Raw genomic sequence first — 15,870 nt, forward strand, 5'->3', positions numbered from 1 at the left:
TCTATTGACTCTACTTGTAGGCTAAGGCTTACTCATATCAACCTACTAACAAAGGCCCTTTGCAGGCAGTGAGAAAGTTTAACCTATTTCAAGCATTCATACCATGTCTCGACACACAAGGTCTAGAAGAGGAATGAAGGGTGTCGCCACACCGTTCAGGTTTTTTGTTGTAGTGTTTGAAGTCAAAATCAGGTATGGATCCTAAAGGGAGAGAAAATGTTAAGAATAGATACAACTTTTACAACTCCTTTTTTTTAACCCATGCTTAGATTTTGCTTCAAAAACTGCATTATAAATCCTGAACGTGTGGCAGCAGCCTTAGCAATAATACTCGTGTAGGTTGCAGCTTCTTTAGGGGTTTGTGACGGCACAACATTCACTGTGCTGTCTGACCAGCAATAGCAACGTTAAGTCTACATCATGGTGCCCGAATGGAGAAGCTACTTGAGGAGGGCAGGCGAGCTGCAGTGGCTCCAGAGCCTGTTAGACATCTACTATCCGTGTGCAGTTTAGGATTGTCATCTCTCTCTTTTAGGCACTCATCAAAGAATTAAACGGTCAAGGCTTTCTTATTTTGGTGAACTCTACTGCACTTCAGAGAAACACAGGTAGCATTTATCATCTGAAGATTTCTAGATTTTATATTTTTACTGTTTTTCTTTAGTGCTAACAAAATGTATATTTTGCAGGTATCTCAGACGGAAACTCGGCTCAACTTAACGCCCTGTTTTTATTTCCTCACCAGAGGTTTTTGGATAAAAGAGGTAAAACTACAAATTATGTAAGCATAGCTATATGTCCTTATTAGTCCAGAAAATTCCTTTTGTAATAAGTCATAAAGTTTCTATTGCATGGGTACATTTAAAGATGACCTCCAACTTTATTCCATAATTCTACCAGTTAATTATTTACATGTTAACATGCTATCTCCCGTGGCTTGCAGCTCTCGGGTTAGATTTTGTCCAAGGACAACATTATGGAGTTTCTGTGGGTTTCCTCCCACATCCACTGTTGGGTTAATTGGTTTTCTATATAAATGAGCATAGTGTGGATATGTTTGAGTTTTGGCAATTTATATTATGCACTCAACTCGGCAAGTACGCCTCGTCTGGTGTCCATGCAGCAACCCATCTGAAGACAAAGATGGCAGTACACTACATGTAGCACTGACGGATATTCGACAGCCGTGTGGACTTCAGTAGTAAAGTACCCACTGATTGGCTCATGTTTGTGCCTAATGTCATGTGCTAGTTCAAGTGTTTACCAGTAAAATGCCTGCACTGATTGTCTGCATCTTCAAGTCGGATTGCCATTTTCAGAAAAGACTATTGTAAGTTGGACATTGTGTGACTTGACGGTCACTTTACGGTAGTAATGTAAAATGGAAGGTCATCGGCCAATGTGGTGAACATCCAAATCTGCAGTACTAGAATTATGAAACAAATGTGCTAGCTTCCAAGTAAGCCCTATCAATGTAATTCAGGATATGAGAGATGGAGTACAAAAGTGTGTGGTGTGGGAAGATATAGAAACTTTGGGAATGAGAATAGGCTACTTGGATGCTCAGTCTGCCATCAATGACATAAACTGTCACCAGTTTTATGGTGTCTTAAGGGCAACGTAAACTAGTGACAGATCCCATTAGCACAATGCTGGGTCGCTTTCTTTAGTTGAGACAGCCATCCTGCTAAAATCTTGAATTGAACAGCTCCAGCACATGCAGATGAGTCCTGAATATTCATGAGCTCTCCCTGTCCCCCTGCTGCTAATTCAGTTGGAAAAATAACTGTCAATCATTGGCAGTGTCAAACAAAACACAATTCAGGGATATTACCCCCTTACCGGCTCTATCAGGGAACCACGTGTATGAAAAGCTGTCGACGTGTCACGGTGAGCAGAGACTCCTGAATCAATGGTTCATTCATTCTTTTGACAAAGGGCCTGGGTGCCCGAAACGCGTCAAGGAGGTGATGTTTTTTTACTGCTTGAGTGTTTCCTTTTTTTTTTTTTGTTACAAATAAAGTGACCAGTTTGGAATACGGCGGTGCTGTTTTTTTCTCAATCGTTGGCAGTCGGCAGAGAAAGGCAGAGGCTTATGAATATCAGGACTCTGCATGTGCTGGAGCTGTTAGAACCGTGCAGCATAAAACTGGTGACAGATTCCCTTCAAGTCCCTGAAACACAGGTTATTTACACAAAAATACATCAATGTTCAGTAAAGTCTATCAGAAGAACACATAGAACGAACTGGAATGAATAATGGAGAGTGAGTGCTAATGTTTTACATGTTTTCTGTTTAGGGGGAGACGAATGGGAGAGCAAGTTTACCAGAAAGGAACTTTCATCGACAATAACAAATCTTCTACCTGGCCTTCATTATGCCATTATAGAGTCAAGAAAGTTGCAAAAGGACAAAGCCCTTTACCCTGGTCCATTGGTGGAACAGTATTTTAGGAAACATGTAGTTCTCCAAAGTAAGAAAGGCAGTTCATCAGAGAGAAAGGCTGAGCAAACTGTACCTCTATCTGTATTTAACAGTCATGGTGATGAACCACCTACAAAATGTAGTCAACTGGCTTTTTCTTGTCTACAGTTGTATGTTTCATCACCTGTAAATTTCAATATCCCAGTCATAAGAATGTCCAACATCGTAGCTGAAAACGCTGCCTTATCTGGTAACAGTGACCAGAGTGGTAAAACTGTAGGCAACATAATAAAGCAGGACAATCCGTCTTCAATGTCTAAGCTGTCTATGTCAGCAGACTCAAAAGCTACCAGTAGCAACCCGCGCAGAAAACGTGCTGTTCATGAGGACAGAGAGCAAATTTCAAAAAGAGGCCCCAAAAGGAAAAGTACAAAGAGAAAGGAGAAGAAAAGCAAACCAAAATCTGTCCATCGGGCGGCCCTGAGCAAAGCAGAGACTAGTGAAAATCAAACTTCAAACAAAAGAAAACGGCTTCTCTCTGAGGACAAGAAGCAGATTGGTTCTTCAAGTGAAGTCATGGTAAAACTTGCTAGTGCTCCGTATCCGCAAAGGAGAAAAAGAGGTTGGTAAACTGGTTGGTGTGTAATGCAGTTTTGTAACCGGGGTTATATAAGTTTGTTATAGCTTTTGGCAGTGTACTGTTTCTCCTTGTGGACATGACAGCTGGCATATAGAGTCTTTAGGTGCCCAAAAAAGTTGTCAAAATGGGTGATTCAATTAAAATGATTGTTGGGCAAAATTTAACAACCAACAGTCGTTTTAGCTAACAGATAACATATCACCATCATCTGAAGAGAAGTCCACCGTTTTTGAAATTTTTGACCAATAATTGAACAAAAGATCTTTGTTTGAAAGAATATTCCCAGAAAGATTTCTTGTCCTTCTCATGGTGTCATTTTGAATGTCATGGCCTTGTAATGGCCTTGATAGACTCGAATGTGTATAGCCACCTCTGTGTAACGATTGCTCACCAGACGACCATTCGTTCAATGGTTGTTCAACCATCAGCCTAGTTCTATCTATTTGTATGGCCACTTTTACAGGCAATGCTCCCTGGGGAAAAGGTATTCAAATGAATTCTCCAGAACATGAGACCTATCTCTCTAATTCCACCTATAGTTAGCTAACCCTAAGTCAGTGTCTGACCTATTAAAGTGACGTAGCTGGAACTAGGGATTTTGGCCAAGCCAGAGAATCTTCTGTGAAAGGGAAGCAACATCCGTCACTTAATCAACCTGACTGCTTAACCTGTAAAATATAATGAACATGTTTAGTTTTATTTCTAGGAGCTGAAGTTTTGACAGCTGCCTTTATACAAGATGAGAAAATCCAGACAACTGATAAGATGGCTACAAGCAAAACAAATGAAGAGAACAAGAATCTAACTCAAAAGGCTAAAACCATAAAGAGAACCCCAAGAAAAATCTTAGCCCCTGAAGAGCCATTTCTTGTTCCTGATAGGCCTTCAAAACGTAAAGTGTCTGATCCAGGTAAAGTACTACTAAAGTGGGTTCAAGATTTTCCTCACATTTCTGGTACTTTCATTTATAGTGTTGGATGCTAAAACTTAGGGACAGTATCCACGCCATTTAGGGACACTATCCACAGCGCCTGTTAGGGTGGAGAGCTAAAAGGGTTGTCCCACCATTACATATCATTCATTTCATAGATAAAAAAAAAAAAAAGTGTGTGTGTGTACATATATAGATATATATATATATATATATATATATATTATATATATATATATATATATATATATATATATATATATATATATTTCCATTTACATTCTGTTACGATGATAAAGTGAAAAGCTATGCCATTTACTTTGCCTACTAGTAAGGTGCCACCTGGTATTCAGAGTATATGTTAATGTGCATGTTGCTCTAGTGAAAAGAATGCTGTTGGTTACGATTTCTGTTAGCTGCTCTGCGGTGTACAGAAGATCACCATGCGGAGACCTGGCTGTAGTGACTGAGCATGTGTGACCTGGAACACTCAGCTCAGTAGATAGACATGCATATTAACATACGCTCTGAACACCAGGTGGCACCATACTATGTAAGTAAATGTCATAATTCTTCACCGATTTGTTTTTACAGCATGTAAATGCATCATTACCCCCAGGACAATTGAGCCTTAGGCCTAGTTCACATCTTTGTCAAGCAGATCCGGCAGGCTGTAGGGAACAACCTGATGGACGCTCTTGTTCACCTCCCCATTGACTGTAATGGGGTCCGAACGTGATCCTGCTGCTTTCTGGCAGTTTTGGCCAGACTAAAAACTGTTGCAGGCAACGTTTTTTGGTCTGCCCGTCAGCTGGCATTTGTGCCGGATCAGCTTGGCCTTAATAGATAATCTGTTTAGGAGTGGCAGTAACATTGTAAACCGTGCTTCACGTATGTATTCTTTTTTTTTTTTTTTTTTTGAGCAGGCAATAAAAACATGTCGGTGGGGGCTACTAAGAAATCTGAAAGCTTGAGAAGGGCAAATCAGATAGAAGATGGAAAGGCAGGAAGATCCGTTAAAAGGAATCAAGAGAAAATGAAGAATGTTACAGTTGAACAGATCAACACGTTCAGCAAATCCAGTGAAAGCAGTGCTCAGATCTCTGAGGACAGTATGATTGAGAAGAGAATAGGCATGTATGAATCACATGCCCTTAATCTACTGGCTGACTTGGCTCTAAACTCCTTTGGTTCCACAGGCATCCCTTACATAAAAAGTGGAAATGTGGCATCAGCAAATGAGCCATTAATTGAGGAAGCAGCAAGTACAGGTGACAGCGTAAGTACGGTAGAGCCTCCACCAAAGGGATGTAGTCTCCCAGCTCAGTCTACTATAACAATCACTGAGGTTGAACGTATATTGGAAAGTGAAATTGATAAACCTAAGAATGGGTTGAGTGTCTCTCCTCGGAACATTGCATCACAAAAACGTTTTGACAATGTTGAAAAACAAATGTCACCAAAAGCTCACATTGCTGCTGCCAAGGCTAAAGCACGGTACAATGCCTTAAGTAAAATCTGCCTGGAGCATTCTTATTCTCAGCTTCCAATGGAAGATATTCCAGGCAAACCTGCAAAACAAGCAAATGAACAACCCATTCAAGGTGTCCCTGATTCCACTACATCGGCTGACATTGTGCCTCCTGAGCCATCAGCAAATGGTCTGCCAGGAGAGAATTTAATATTGACCAACGAAAGTGTGTGCCCAGACGCCGGTCAGAAACAGAGGGCAGTGTCAAAGTTCCAGGACAATGTTGTAATTACTTTTCACTGGGAACCAAAATACGACTTTGATGTAGACAGCAAATTTACCCGGGATCCCTTAGAGAAAACAATAAATCGGGCACTACATGGGTAAGTAGGGCATGTGCACCATATTTTTTCACTTTAGAAAACGCAAGTAGGTTTTAGAGTAGGAAAATCAGAAAAAAAAATATTTTTTTATCATATGAGAACCCTCATTCAGACCCCCAATCCTCAACAGACCTCAGAACAGACATAAAATAAATGAACTTGCCTATGCTTTTCTGGATGGCATGATCTTCTCGTACTCGCCACTCCCTGCTCTTTTGGGGCCCCAAGCTGCAGTGTGACCTGATATCACACAGCATGAGGTCATAGTGCGGGCCTATACAGAGTCAAGACGCAGTGCAGCTTGGGGCCCGGAAGAAGAACAGCCAGTGCTATAATCATCTCTCAGCATCTCCTGCATACTAATGAGCGCTTCCATAATGGAAGTAGTAATTTGTATTCACTTTATAAGACACACTGCAATTTTTCTTCACTTTTTGGGTTGAAAAAAAGTGCGTCTTATGAAGTGAAAAATATGGTAATTTATAACTAGGGTATATTTCCATCTGAAACCGTAAACACATTCACACCAACACACCCTGTCCATTCATTACAAATTGTCAATATAATATAATTGGAAATGTTGGGTTCCTATAATGACTATATGTCAAGGAAACTGTAAGACCAACATCAAATTGAGTTTTGTTTGCCTTGTAAAATGCCACTGAAAAAACTTACAAAATCCCTGCAGTTAGAAATGGTGTTTGTCATTTTTAGCTTTTTAATTTCATTTTGTACAGGAGCTTTCTTTTTAATTAATGTAAAAAAGATGCTGTGCATGAGACTGTCCTTTTCCAAGTTATTGATTATCATCCTTTAGGTAATGATGAGATGGTTGCGAAGGCAGGAAAGATGTGTTAATAGAAAGCCAATGCAAAGATGCACATTGGGGGATATTTCATTTCTTTTTTCTGTGGCAGGTACCAGCATGCTTGCCTCTGTGAGGATTTTAGGAGGTATTTACATGTTTCAGTAAAATGGCAGTGTTAAAACCGTGGCAAAGCTACATCTTAAATCAGAAACGTATGATATAGGAATAAGCAAGCAGAAGATAAATGTGCCCACGCAGATTGTTTCATGAACAGGCTTAATTTCCTGCTAATCCATTCCATTTAAGGGCTCAACATGCACACGAACGTATATTTTGTCCGCCTCTGTTCCGTTTTAGTTGCAGGCTAAATACATCACCACCCATTTATATGGGCCCGCAAAAAAAAAAAAAACGGGGACTACAACGTGTGCAGTCCTTTTCCATATGTCCACATGTCTGTGGCTCCAAAACAATAGAACATGTCCTATTCTTGTCTGGTTTGTTGGCAAGGATAGGAGATTTTTACAGAAGTAAAAAAAAAATAGTGGCATGCCGGTATCCGCGTTTGCGGGCTGCAATGGCCGTGTGCATGAGTCCAAACTCCGGCGAGCAGCGGAGAGGCGTGACAGTCTTTGGAGGAGAATTGATTGTGTGGGGAAATCTGGAGTCTGTTTGGCTTTGATTTGCATCACATTTAGCAGAGGTCGCAATAATACCTTTGCCCCGAGTGAGTTTTTGACATTTTTGGTGACATTTGATAAATCTTGCCCACAACTACTTCTAGCTCACCATGGCCACTTGACACACAGGTTTAACAAATGGCAAGAATCGCGTTAAAGCACAGTCACAATTTTTTGCCTAAAAATAGTGTCCATGCCACAATCTGTGACTTTTTGATGCTCGTTTTCTGGCTCCGTTAATGATAAATCCCCCCACCCTATGATTTTTTTCTAGGATGCTGTTAATGCTGTCAGGTGTCACAGGGTAAGTTAGAAGGGAAGGGTGACTGATCTTCTGTGACACAAATAGAGCAGATTTCATAATCTATTTCTTTTATGAAACATAATATTAAGGAAGGTATTTCTATGATCATTTTGTTTTTTGTTTTTACTTTTTTATTTTCTAAGGCATTCCTTTACAATATCCAGTGTTCCCACAATCAGCAGCCAACATGCAGGCATCGGTGCTCACCAAGCACAGCACCGTACATTGTATAGTGGCTATGCTTGGTATCGCGCTCAGTCCCATTCACGTCAATGGGCTGAGCTGCTCCTAGACCCCATGACCAATGAATGTGTTGTCACTAGCCCAGGAAAAGCTGTGAGAAGGTCGCGACTCTCACAGGAGCGCCTTGCCTTCTCAGACAGCTGATTGGCCGGGGGTCACGGGTGTCGGATCCCCACCAATCAGGTACTGATGACCTATCCAGAGGATAGCTCATCAGCTACAATGTCTCTGAAAACCCCTTTAAGGAAACTGCACCCTGGTGCCATATGTCAGTTTTCATGCTGAATAAAGAACCCGACGATTCGTCGCAGTTATAAAAAAATAAAAATAAAAAATACTAAAGTACCACAACCTGTGAGGTGGGCATGAACTTCAGTGGTAAACAAAGGCAAAAAACATGGCGGGCCAAAGGGTGAATACTTTTAGTTCAAACATAATGCACAGACTCCATATTATAATAGATGCTTCTTTGTTTTCAGCCCATGGAACCCCAATTTGAAAGAGAAAGTAGAAGATGTAAAAATCATTCTGCACATGTGGATAGCTCTGTTCTACAGCAAATCGAACAAGCCGATAAATTTCAGCTCACGGAAAGTGGTGGAGCACAGCAATCCTGCCAAATATGTGTCTATAAACACCGTCCTGGACCCCTTTGAATTTTATGAAATCATGGAGCTGGACGATGTCCCTTCTGCAGAGAATAGCAATGTAATTCTGCCCATGGGAAAAAGATCTGAATTGTCTGGCCAAGTAAATCCATTTGACTCAGTCTTGTCTTGTAGACTGGGGAAAAGTCACAGTAAGAGTCTCCAAGATGTAACTGTTCCCCCTACTAGCATTCCGACAAAGGTGAGTCCAGTGCATCGCCTTATGTACAGGTGACGTAGAGCAAATCAAATGTTAGAAGTTCAGACGTGGTGGATTTGTGGTGCAGATTGGACACTAAATCCGCAGCAAATGTACATTAACATGTATTGGAATTTTTTTGCATGGGAAAATGAGAATGCTGTGGATTTTCTAATTCTTCTCGAATTGTGCAAATTCTGTGAATTTCATCTCTTCACTGTTTAGCGGTGAAATTAGCAGGAAATCTACAGCAAAATCTACATGTCACACATGCAGCTTTTGCTGTGTCATTGTCTGAGACTTGTGACAAACATGTGTGTGACTAAGGGTCCATTCACACGTCCGCAGTGTTTTGCGGATCCACAAAACACCGGGCCAGCACCCAAATAGAAATGCCTGTTCTTGTCCGCAGCTGCTACTATATTCCGCAGCGCTTTACAGACATTAGCATCACTCTGTCCTCAGTGGGCCTCAGAATCTAAGGTCCCTATTAGTAGGTCTTTGGAGTGTGGTAGGAAACCGGAGAAACCCACACAAACATGGGGAGAACTTACAAACTCCATGCAGATGTTGTCCTTGGTCAGATTCAAACCTAGGACCCCAGTGCTGCAAGGCACCAGTGCTAACCACTGAGCCACCGTGCTGTTCTGCATAATTGCGGAATGGATCCGGACCCAAAGTGCGGACATCTGAATGGAGGCCTTATTCTTTATGTACTCACAACTTTCATGTTCCTTTGGCTTGGCGGGCAAGGCAGTTATGGAACCATATTGGTGCAATCATGTCAGAGGCTTTCATCCGTCACAAGGCTTGAGGGAAAGATGATATGTTTAGTCCCTGAAATGTGAATAGTTATGTAATGACTGGTATGCAAGGTTGGGCCCCCATTAATCATAAAGTTGATGTCTAGATCAACTTGTGTCCATCACTTTAAAAAATGGGTAAACTTCTTTATATCAGTATTATGTCTGTATATGAAGGGGTTGATAATTAATTAATGTCATCTCCTTGAATTTAAGTTAAAGAAAATACATAATAATGTGAATGCCATGTAGAACCAAATCTGTCTGTGATCATAATAGTCCAGTAGAGGGCAATTGTTTCATAGATTGGTGTGCTGAAATGAAGTCGTGAAAGGAGCCCTCTAGAGCAGGGGTGGCCAACCTTACAGACACAAAGAGCCAGAAAAAAAGCAACGTATGACTACCAGGAGCAACAAGCTATACATTTACACAAGAGTCACTGTATTTTTCGCCCTACAAGATGCACCTAGGTTTTAACAAAGAAAAATAAGATCTGAGGGCTGATAAAAATATTTTTATCCATTTTTCATTAGCAGAGAAAAAAAATATTTTTCATCAGACCTTAGATCAGACTCCTAAATCCGTTCCCCAATCCTTATCTGACCTAAAATAAGATCCCCAAACCTCATCAGACCTCCAAATAAGACCCCCAATGCTTGGATCAGACAACACAAATCAGACCCTCAGTGCTCAGATCTCCCCCTCCCCCCCATGCTCACTCCCCCCCCCCCCCCCAGCTCAAATCTGAACCCTCATGTTCAGATCTGACCCCCCATGCTCAGACCTGACCCCCCCATGTTCAGACCTGACCAACCCATGCTCAAACAAGACCCCCCCATGCTCAGATCTGCCCCCCATGCTCAAATATGAACCCCCATGCTCAGATCTTCCCTCCCATACTCAGATCAGACCCCCATTGCCCAGATCAGCAACCCCCCATGCTCAGATCACAACCTCCCATGCTTGGATCAGAGCCCCATGCTCAGTTCTATAATAAATAAATAAATCTCTTCCCTCTCCTGATCAGGCACTGGGTCTCTGTGACCTGATGAGCACAATGTCAGGTCATAGTGCGAGTCTCCACGTACTACGTTCTAACACCGTGTGCATCAGGACGTAGTGGAGAGGGAGCTGGAGCTGCAAAGTAGCAACAGTGCCCGATCAGGAAAAGAGATCTGAGCATGGGGTGGAGAGTGAGCCGGCCTGACTGCTTCCCTTGTATCACAGCTAGAGCCACACTTGAAGAAGCAAAGAGCCGCATGCTGCTCAAGAGCCACGGGTTGGCCACCCCTGCTCTAGAGCATTTTGTTAGTAGAACATCTACGCGGTTGGGATCTCCTCATTCCCAGTGTGTTGTCATGTGTTCATCTGGTTAACAAAAAAAAGTTCCAAATTCGTCATAGACAACTTTAATGATTGCAACTAGATTATAATGCTTTATAACCCTAGAAGACACCACCAACCATGGGTTAGCTCTATTTACTGGGGGTCAACCTCTACTTTTCCAGAAGTTCCTAGAAGCGCACTACTGTTGGTATGCCTTCTCCATGAGCTATTGCTTGGGAAATCCTTGTAGGAGAGGGTTTGACAACATTAAAGTGAGAGAACAGAGAGCTGGTAGAAGAGACATGCACAACCTATAGCTGATTAAATTACATTTTGACTTAACAGATAAATATTTTTTTGTACTGTTCAATAATAGCTCAATCAACTGTGTTAAAGGGGTTCTCTCACTTCAGTAAATGGCATTTATCATGTAGAGAAAGTTAATATAAGGCACTTACTAATGTATTGTGGCAATATTGCCTCCTTTGCTGGTTTTCAGGAGTTAGGACCACCCTGCAATCCAGCAGTGGTGGCCGCGCTTTCACGCTTTAGGAAAAAGCACCAGCTTCTCTGGTGATCGGGAGTGTGCATAGGCTGGCACTTTTTCCTATAGTGTGCAAGTATGGCCACCACTGCTGGATTTTCAGGGTGGTCATAAGCCCTGGATACGAGCAGTGTATAATGTGATGGAAAAATGAATCCAGCCAGCAAAGGAGGCAATATGGATAATCACAATACATTAGTAAGTGCCTTGTATTAACTTTCTCTACATGATGTGAGACAACCCCTTTAAGTAATACAATAATCCTCTTAAATAAGATTAAGTAAAACCTCTGACAACTGCACACAAAATTCTGCATAATGTGTCATTACAGGATTATAATATAAAATTATCAAGTGAAATCTTCCAAATGTGTAAGGACAGTGAGAGTGCAGATTGCAGTGATAGCCTTCAAACAAGTATGATGGGCATAATGGCACCGACGAGCAAAGGTGCCCCAGCACCTGCCAATGTAATGAAAACAATCTTTGGTACCAATGTTCCAACTGTGTGTTACATCCGTGACACCAACCTGTTTAACACTGAACTAGCAGATAAATCAGAGAATTGCATGCACATTGGTGGTTTTTCTTCTGAAAAGGTAAATGATCCATGTGTGTCTCATACGTCAGGACATTACAGGCCTTATAGATGTTCCTTGTATATTCATTTACCATGACCTCTACGATTAAAGGGGGAATGAGCTATGTGCTGCTCAGTACAATGAAAGTGTGGGGACACCAGGGAGGTGGGCTGTATTTGTGCCCTTGTGTCTCTGTGGGCCGTATATTGATCATGATCACTAAAGCAAACACAACGCACTGGACCCTGCGGGCACCAAGATATACTCAGTGATGTGATATTTTTATGATTTCAAATTACGTTACTGCTATATTTACTACGCTTAGACATTTGAGATTCGTAGCGCACGTTTTGTTCAAATTGTGTGCGCCCTTCTGCTACGACAAGGTGATTTCTACACTACACAATCTACACAGCAGAAGATATACCTCTCGTTTGATCCTAGACCTACAAAATAAACTTGGGAGAGGTAGGAACCAGCTAAGGGTACTTTCACGCTAGCGTTTTTCTTTTCCGGCACTGAGTTCCGTCATAGGGGCTCAATGCCGGAAAAGAACTGATCAGGTATATCCCCATGCATTCTGAATGGAGAGTAATCCGTTTAGGATGCATCGGGATGTCTTCAGTTCAGTCATTTTGACTGATCAGGCAAAAGATATAACCGCAGCCGCAGGTCTTATCTCCGGCGAAATAAACTGAAGACTTGCCTGATTACGGCATTTTTTTCCCATAGGAATGTATTAGTGCCGGATCCGGCATTCAAAATACCGGAATGCCGGATATGCACAGACCGATTTTTTTTTATGCCGGATCCGTTTTGCCGGATGACACCAGAAAGATGGATCCAGCATTTCAATGCATTTTTCTGACTGATCAGGCATTTTTAAGACTGATCAGGATCCTGATCAGTCTTACTAATGCCATCAGTTGGCATACGATTTGCCGGATCCGGCAGGCAGTTCACTCTGCCACAAGTGTTAAAGTAGCCTAAGGGTGGGTTCACATCATGGTCTTTCCCAACCTTTTAATGTATATAAAAAACGTATACATTGAACTGATGTCATACAGAGACATCTGTTCACCTTAGAGTTCCATTGTAAAAAAAAAAACTGGAGGATACAAGAACGTGAACGTCAAATGTAAAACGTGATGTGAACCCTCCCTTAATTCTGGATTAATTAAAAACATGCTTGGACAGATCAGAGGGGTGTGTGAACAAGATAGAGGCAGTCCCTACCCCACGTGTGCAGTTTAAAATAATGAAATGCATTTAAAATAATGAAAATCTGAAATGTTTGCTTATATCTTGGTGCCTGAAGGGTGCTGCTGTGCGTGGGTTTGCATAGCAGATCTGCATGTTTATTTCCTTTTTTACTGATAACTTTCCTTTCCATGGGTCACTTATTCATATAGTGCATCCTTATAATGGCCTACACAAACATGGGCGTGAAAACTGAGCCCAACGCTTCCCCCTATTCATTGCCAAATCTTCATATGTGGTTTCTATCATAAAATTCAGATGGTCCTTCACTTCATTTATTAAAGGGAATGTGTCACCAGAAAATGACCTATTGTTTAAATTACGTTTTAATTCTAGACAGATTTGACTGATTTTCTGACCAATCAATGGTCAGATGGCCAATTACACACACAGATCTTTTGTTATAAACACTAAATATTGGTCTGATTGGACAGAAATTGGTCAGATAATCTGTTGGTGTAATATTCCCCTAACCCTGCCTATAATGATACCACCTCTGTGTATAGATAAGACAGGATCCACCATTCACAATAGGCAATTTTTAAAGCTTGTCTATTCCTTCCTTGAACAATCACCTCTGCACAGGTCACAGAGCCTGGCTAGAAGACTCTCCCATAGAAGTCAACGAGGTCCCCTGCTGACCATTGTGTCTATGGCCCATGGGGCTGCCATAAAGCAATTCTCTACATGATTTCTAAATGCTGTTAAGAACAGCTCAGACAAGATGCCCCCCCCCCCCCATAATCAATTTCAGAATAAATCTGCAATCAGAAAATAAAAAGATTAGTTGCTATCTGGATAACATTTTTGGTGACACATTTCCTTTAATGGGTTGTCCAGTGGGGCAACGTTTTTAGCAAAGTGGCCTGAGACTTTTGGAAAAAAAAAAAAATCAATACTCCACCACTGCTGCTCCGTTTCCAACACTAACTGGATCCCCACTGGTCTTTACTTTCCGGTATTGTCCCAACACACAGGCAGTTCCACAAATGCCAGGAAATATTCCCTACCAGTCACTGACTATGGGTGCTGCGATGCGGACTCGCCTGCAAGGGGCCTTACAGTTTACTACTGGTGTCTCCATCCTGGTCCTTTCTCAACATGGAAGAGATGGTAGGAAACACCCACTCAGCCAATCCATGGCTGCAGCAGTGACTCACCATAGTCAGTGAGTGGTAGTGCGCAACCATTAGAACTGCACCAGGCTAAATAAGCTAGCAAGCCCTACGATTTATGTTCCTCTGAAATTCTAGAGCTTTTGGATCTGGTGTAGAACGTTAAAGGTATGGTCATTTTGCTGCTGCCTTTATTGTAATCCATTATGTTCGTACGTATTGTTGATTTCAGGCAAAGCCTAAAGACATTGAGCATAAATATTCCAGACATTTCTCCCGCATGAATGAAGCCCAGAAGTCAGCAGGCAAACAAGCTCACTGTAAAATAGTAAGCAGCGATGCCGAGGAAAATTCAGGAAATATCAAAGTTAGCTTCTCTAGACGGACAAGCCAAACACACAGCGACATTGTATCTCTACATGAGCCACCAACTACAGGGGAAAGCCATGAAACTACTTCCAAGTCAGAACTGGCTGGCCATAAAGGGAAATATTTTTCTAAATCTATTCCAAGTCTTGAGATTCCATCTGCAGATGACACGAGGGAGGACATTACAGATGAGAATCCTGCAACTGTGGAGCGGTCTCCTGAAAAGGATGAGCTTTCTGTTCAAAGTGTGAGTCTTTTGGGTGCCAGGGTGCCTGCAAGTGTTGACAGTCACAAAGCTGCAGCAGAGACCGCTGAAAGCCAGGGTCCACTGCCAGACGCTGTTCTGCCTTCACAGGAAATAAATGACCACTCCGCTACTGCTGATGAACCCAGTAAACCTCCTGATGCCGTACTTCGGAATACAGAAAGAAATGACAGTCGGGTGACCATTCCAAATAGCTGCGATGTTATGGTGGTTGAAAGTCCATCAGATCATAATGATGTGAAAGCAAAGTTCTGTACGGGTATAAGCTATGACTTAGTGGATCCTTGGATGAACAGAGAGGTAACTAAAAGAGCTGTAAATACTATTCACTTTGTTTTTCATACATATTGCAGTATTCATTACCTCCAAATTAGGATCCCCAGATCTTAAAGGGTTTGCCCTGGCATACTCTCGCACCCAATGTGACCTCTGATGTGGAGAGTTGCAGCTTGACTTTAGGAGGTATATTATAAAATAATTCACAGCACTCGAAATCTTGAAATGAGTGAAAGAAGAATCTTTTTATTGTTTTGAAATGCCACCAATAGACATCAGTTATGAGGGCCAACGTTTTGGTCCTCCTGGACCTTGTGCAGCTTGACTTTAGGAGGAGTAAATGTAAGAAGTTTGTGCTTTAAAGAGGACCTGTCACCACTCCTGACATGCCTGTTTAAATAGCTTCATGCATTCCCCATGTAATAATTCCAGAACATCTATTATGTCTCTATGTTGTGCCATTTCTTTATTATTTCTACTAGAAGTTATGAATGAATTGCTAGCAGTCTGCAGTAAGGGTACAGAGGGGTGGTAACTAGTTAGGGGTGTGTACCTGCACAGTCTGACAATGGCAGCACTGATTGGATAGAGTGAGTCTGTG

At 41.8% G+C, this 15,870-nt stretch overlaps 1 protein-coding gene across 4 annotated transcripts in view; it reads left to right on the forward strand.

Moving 5' to 3' along the window:
* TASOR2 (transcription activation suppressor family member 2) overlaps positions 1 to 15,870 on the forward strand; it is an 87,677-nt gene that overhangs the window by 50,982 nt on the left and 20,825 nt on the right. For 3 of the 4 annotated variants that reach the window (XM_044280005.1, XM_044280007.1, XM_044280006.1), the window contains 8 exons: positions 536 to 608; positions 690 to 764; positions 2,301 to 3,047; positions 3,772 to 3,975; positions 4,923 to 5,850; positions 8,365 to 8,734; positions 11,736 to 12,002; positions 14,592 to 15,293. In XM_044280005.1, the coding sequence (XP_044135940.1) occupies positions 536 to 608; positions 690 to 764; positions 2,301 to 3,047; positions 3,772 to 3,975; positions 4,923 to 5,850; positions 8,365 to 8,734; positions 11,736 to 12,002; positions 14,592 to 15,293 (3,366 nt within the window). The remainder of the gene's footprint in view (positions 1 to 535; positions 609 to 689; positions 765 to 2,300; positions 3,048 to 3,771; positions 3,976 to 4,922; positions 5,851 to 8,364; positions 8,735 to 11,735; positions 12,003 to 14,591; positions 15,294 to 15,870) is intronic. The other variant, XM_044280008.1, reaches the window with a different exon arrangement.

The sequence above is a fragment of the Bufo gargarizans genome, chromosome 2, assembly GCF_014858855.1.
Source record: "Bufo gargarizans isolate SCDJY-AF-19 chromosome 2, ASM1485885v1, whole genome shotgun sequence".
In the NCBI taxonomy this organism is placed as follows: Eukaryota; Metazoa; Chordata; class Amphibia; order Anura; family Bufonidae; genus Bufo; species Bufo gargarizans.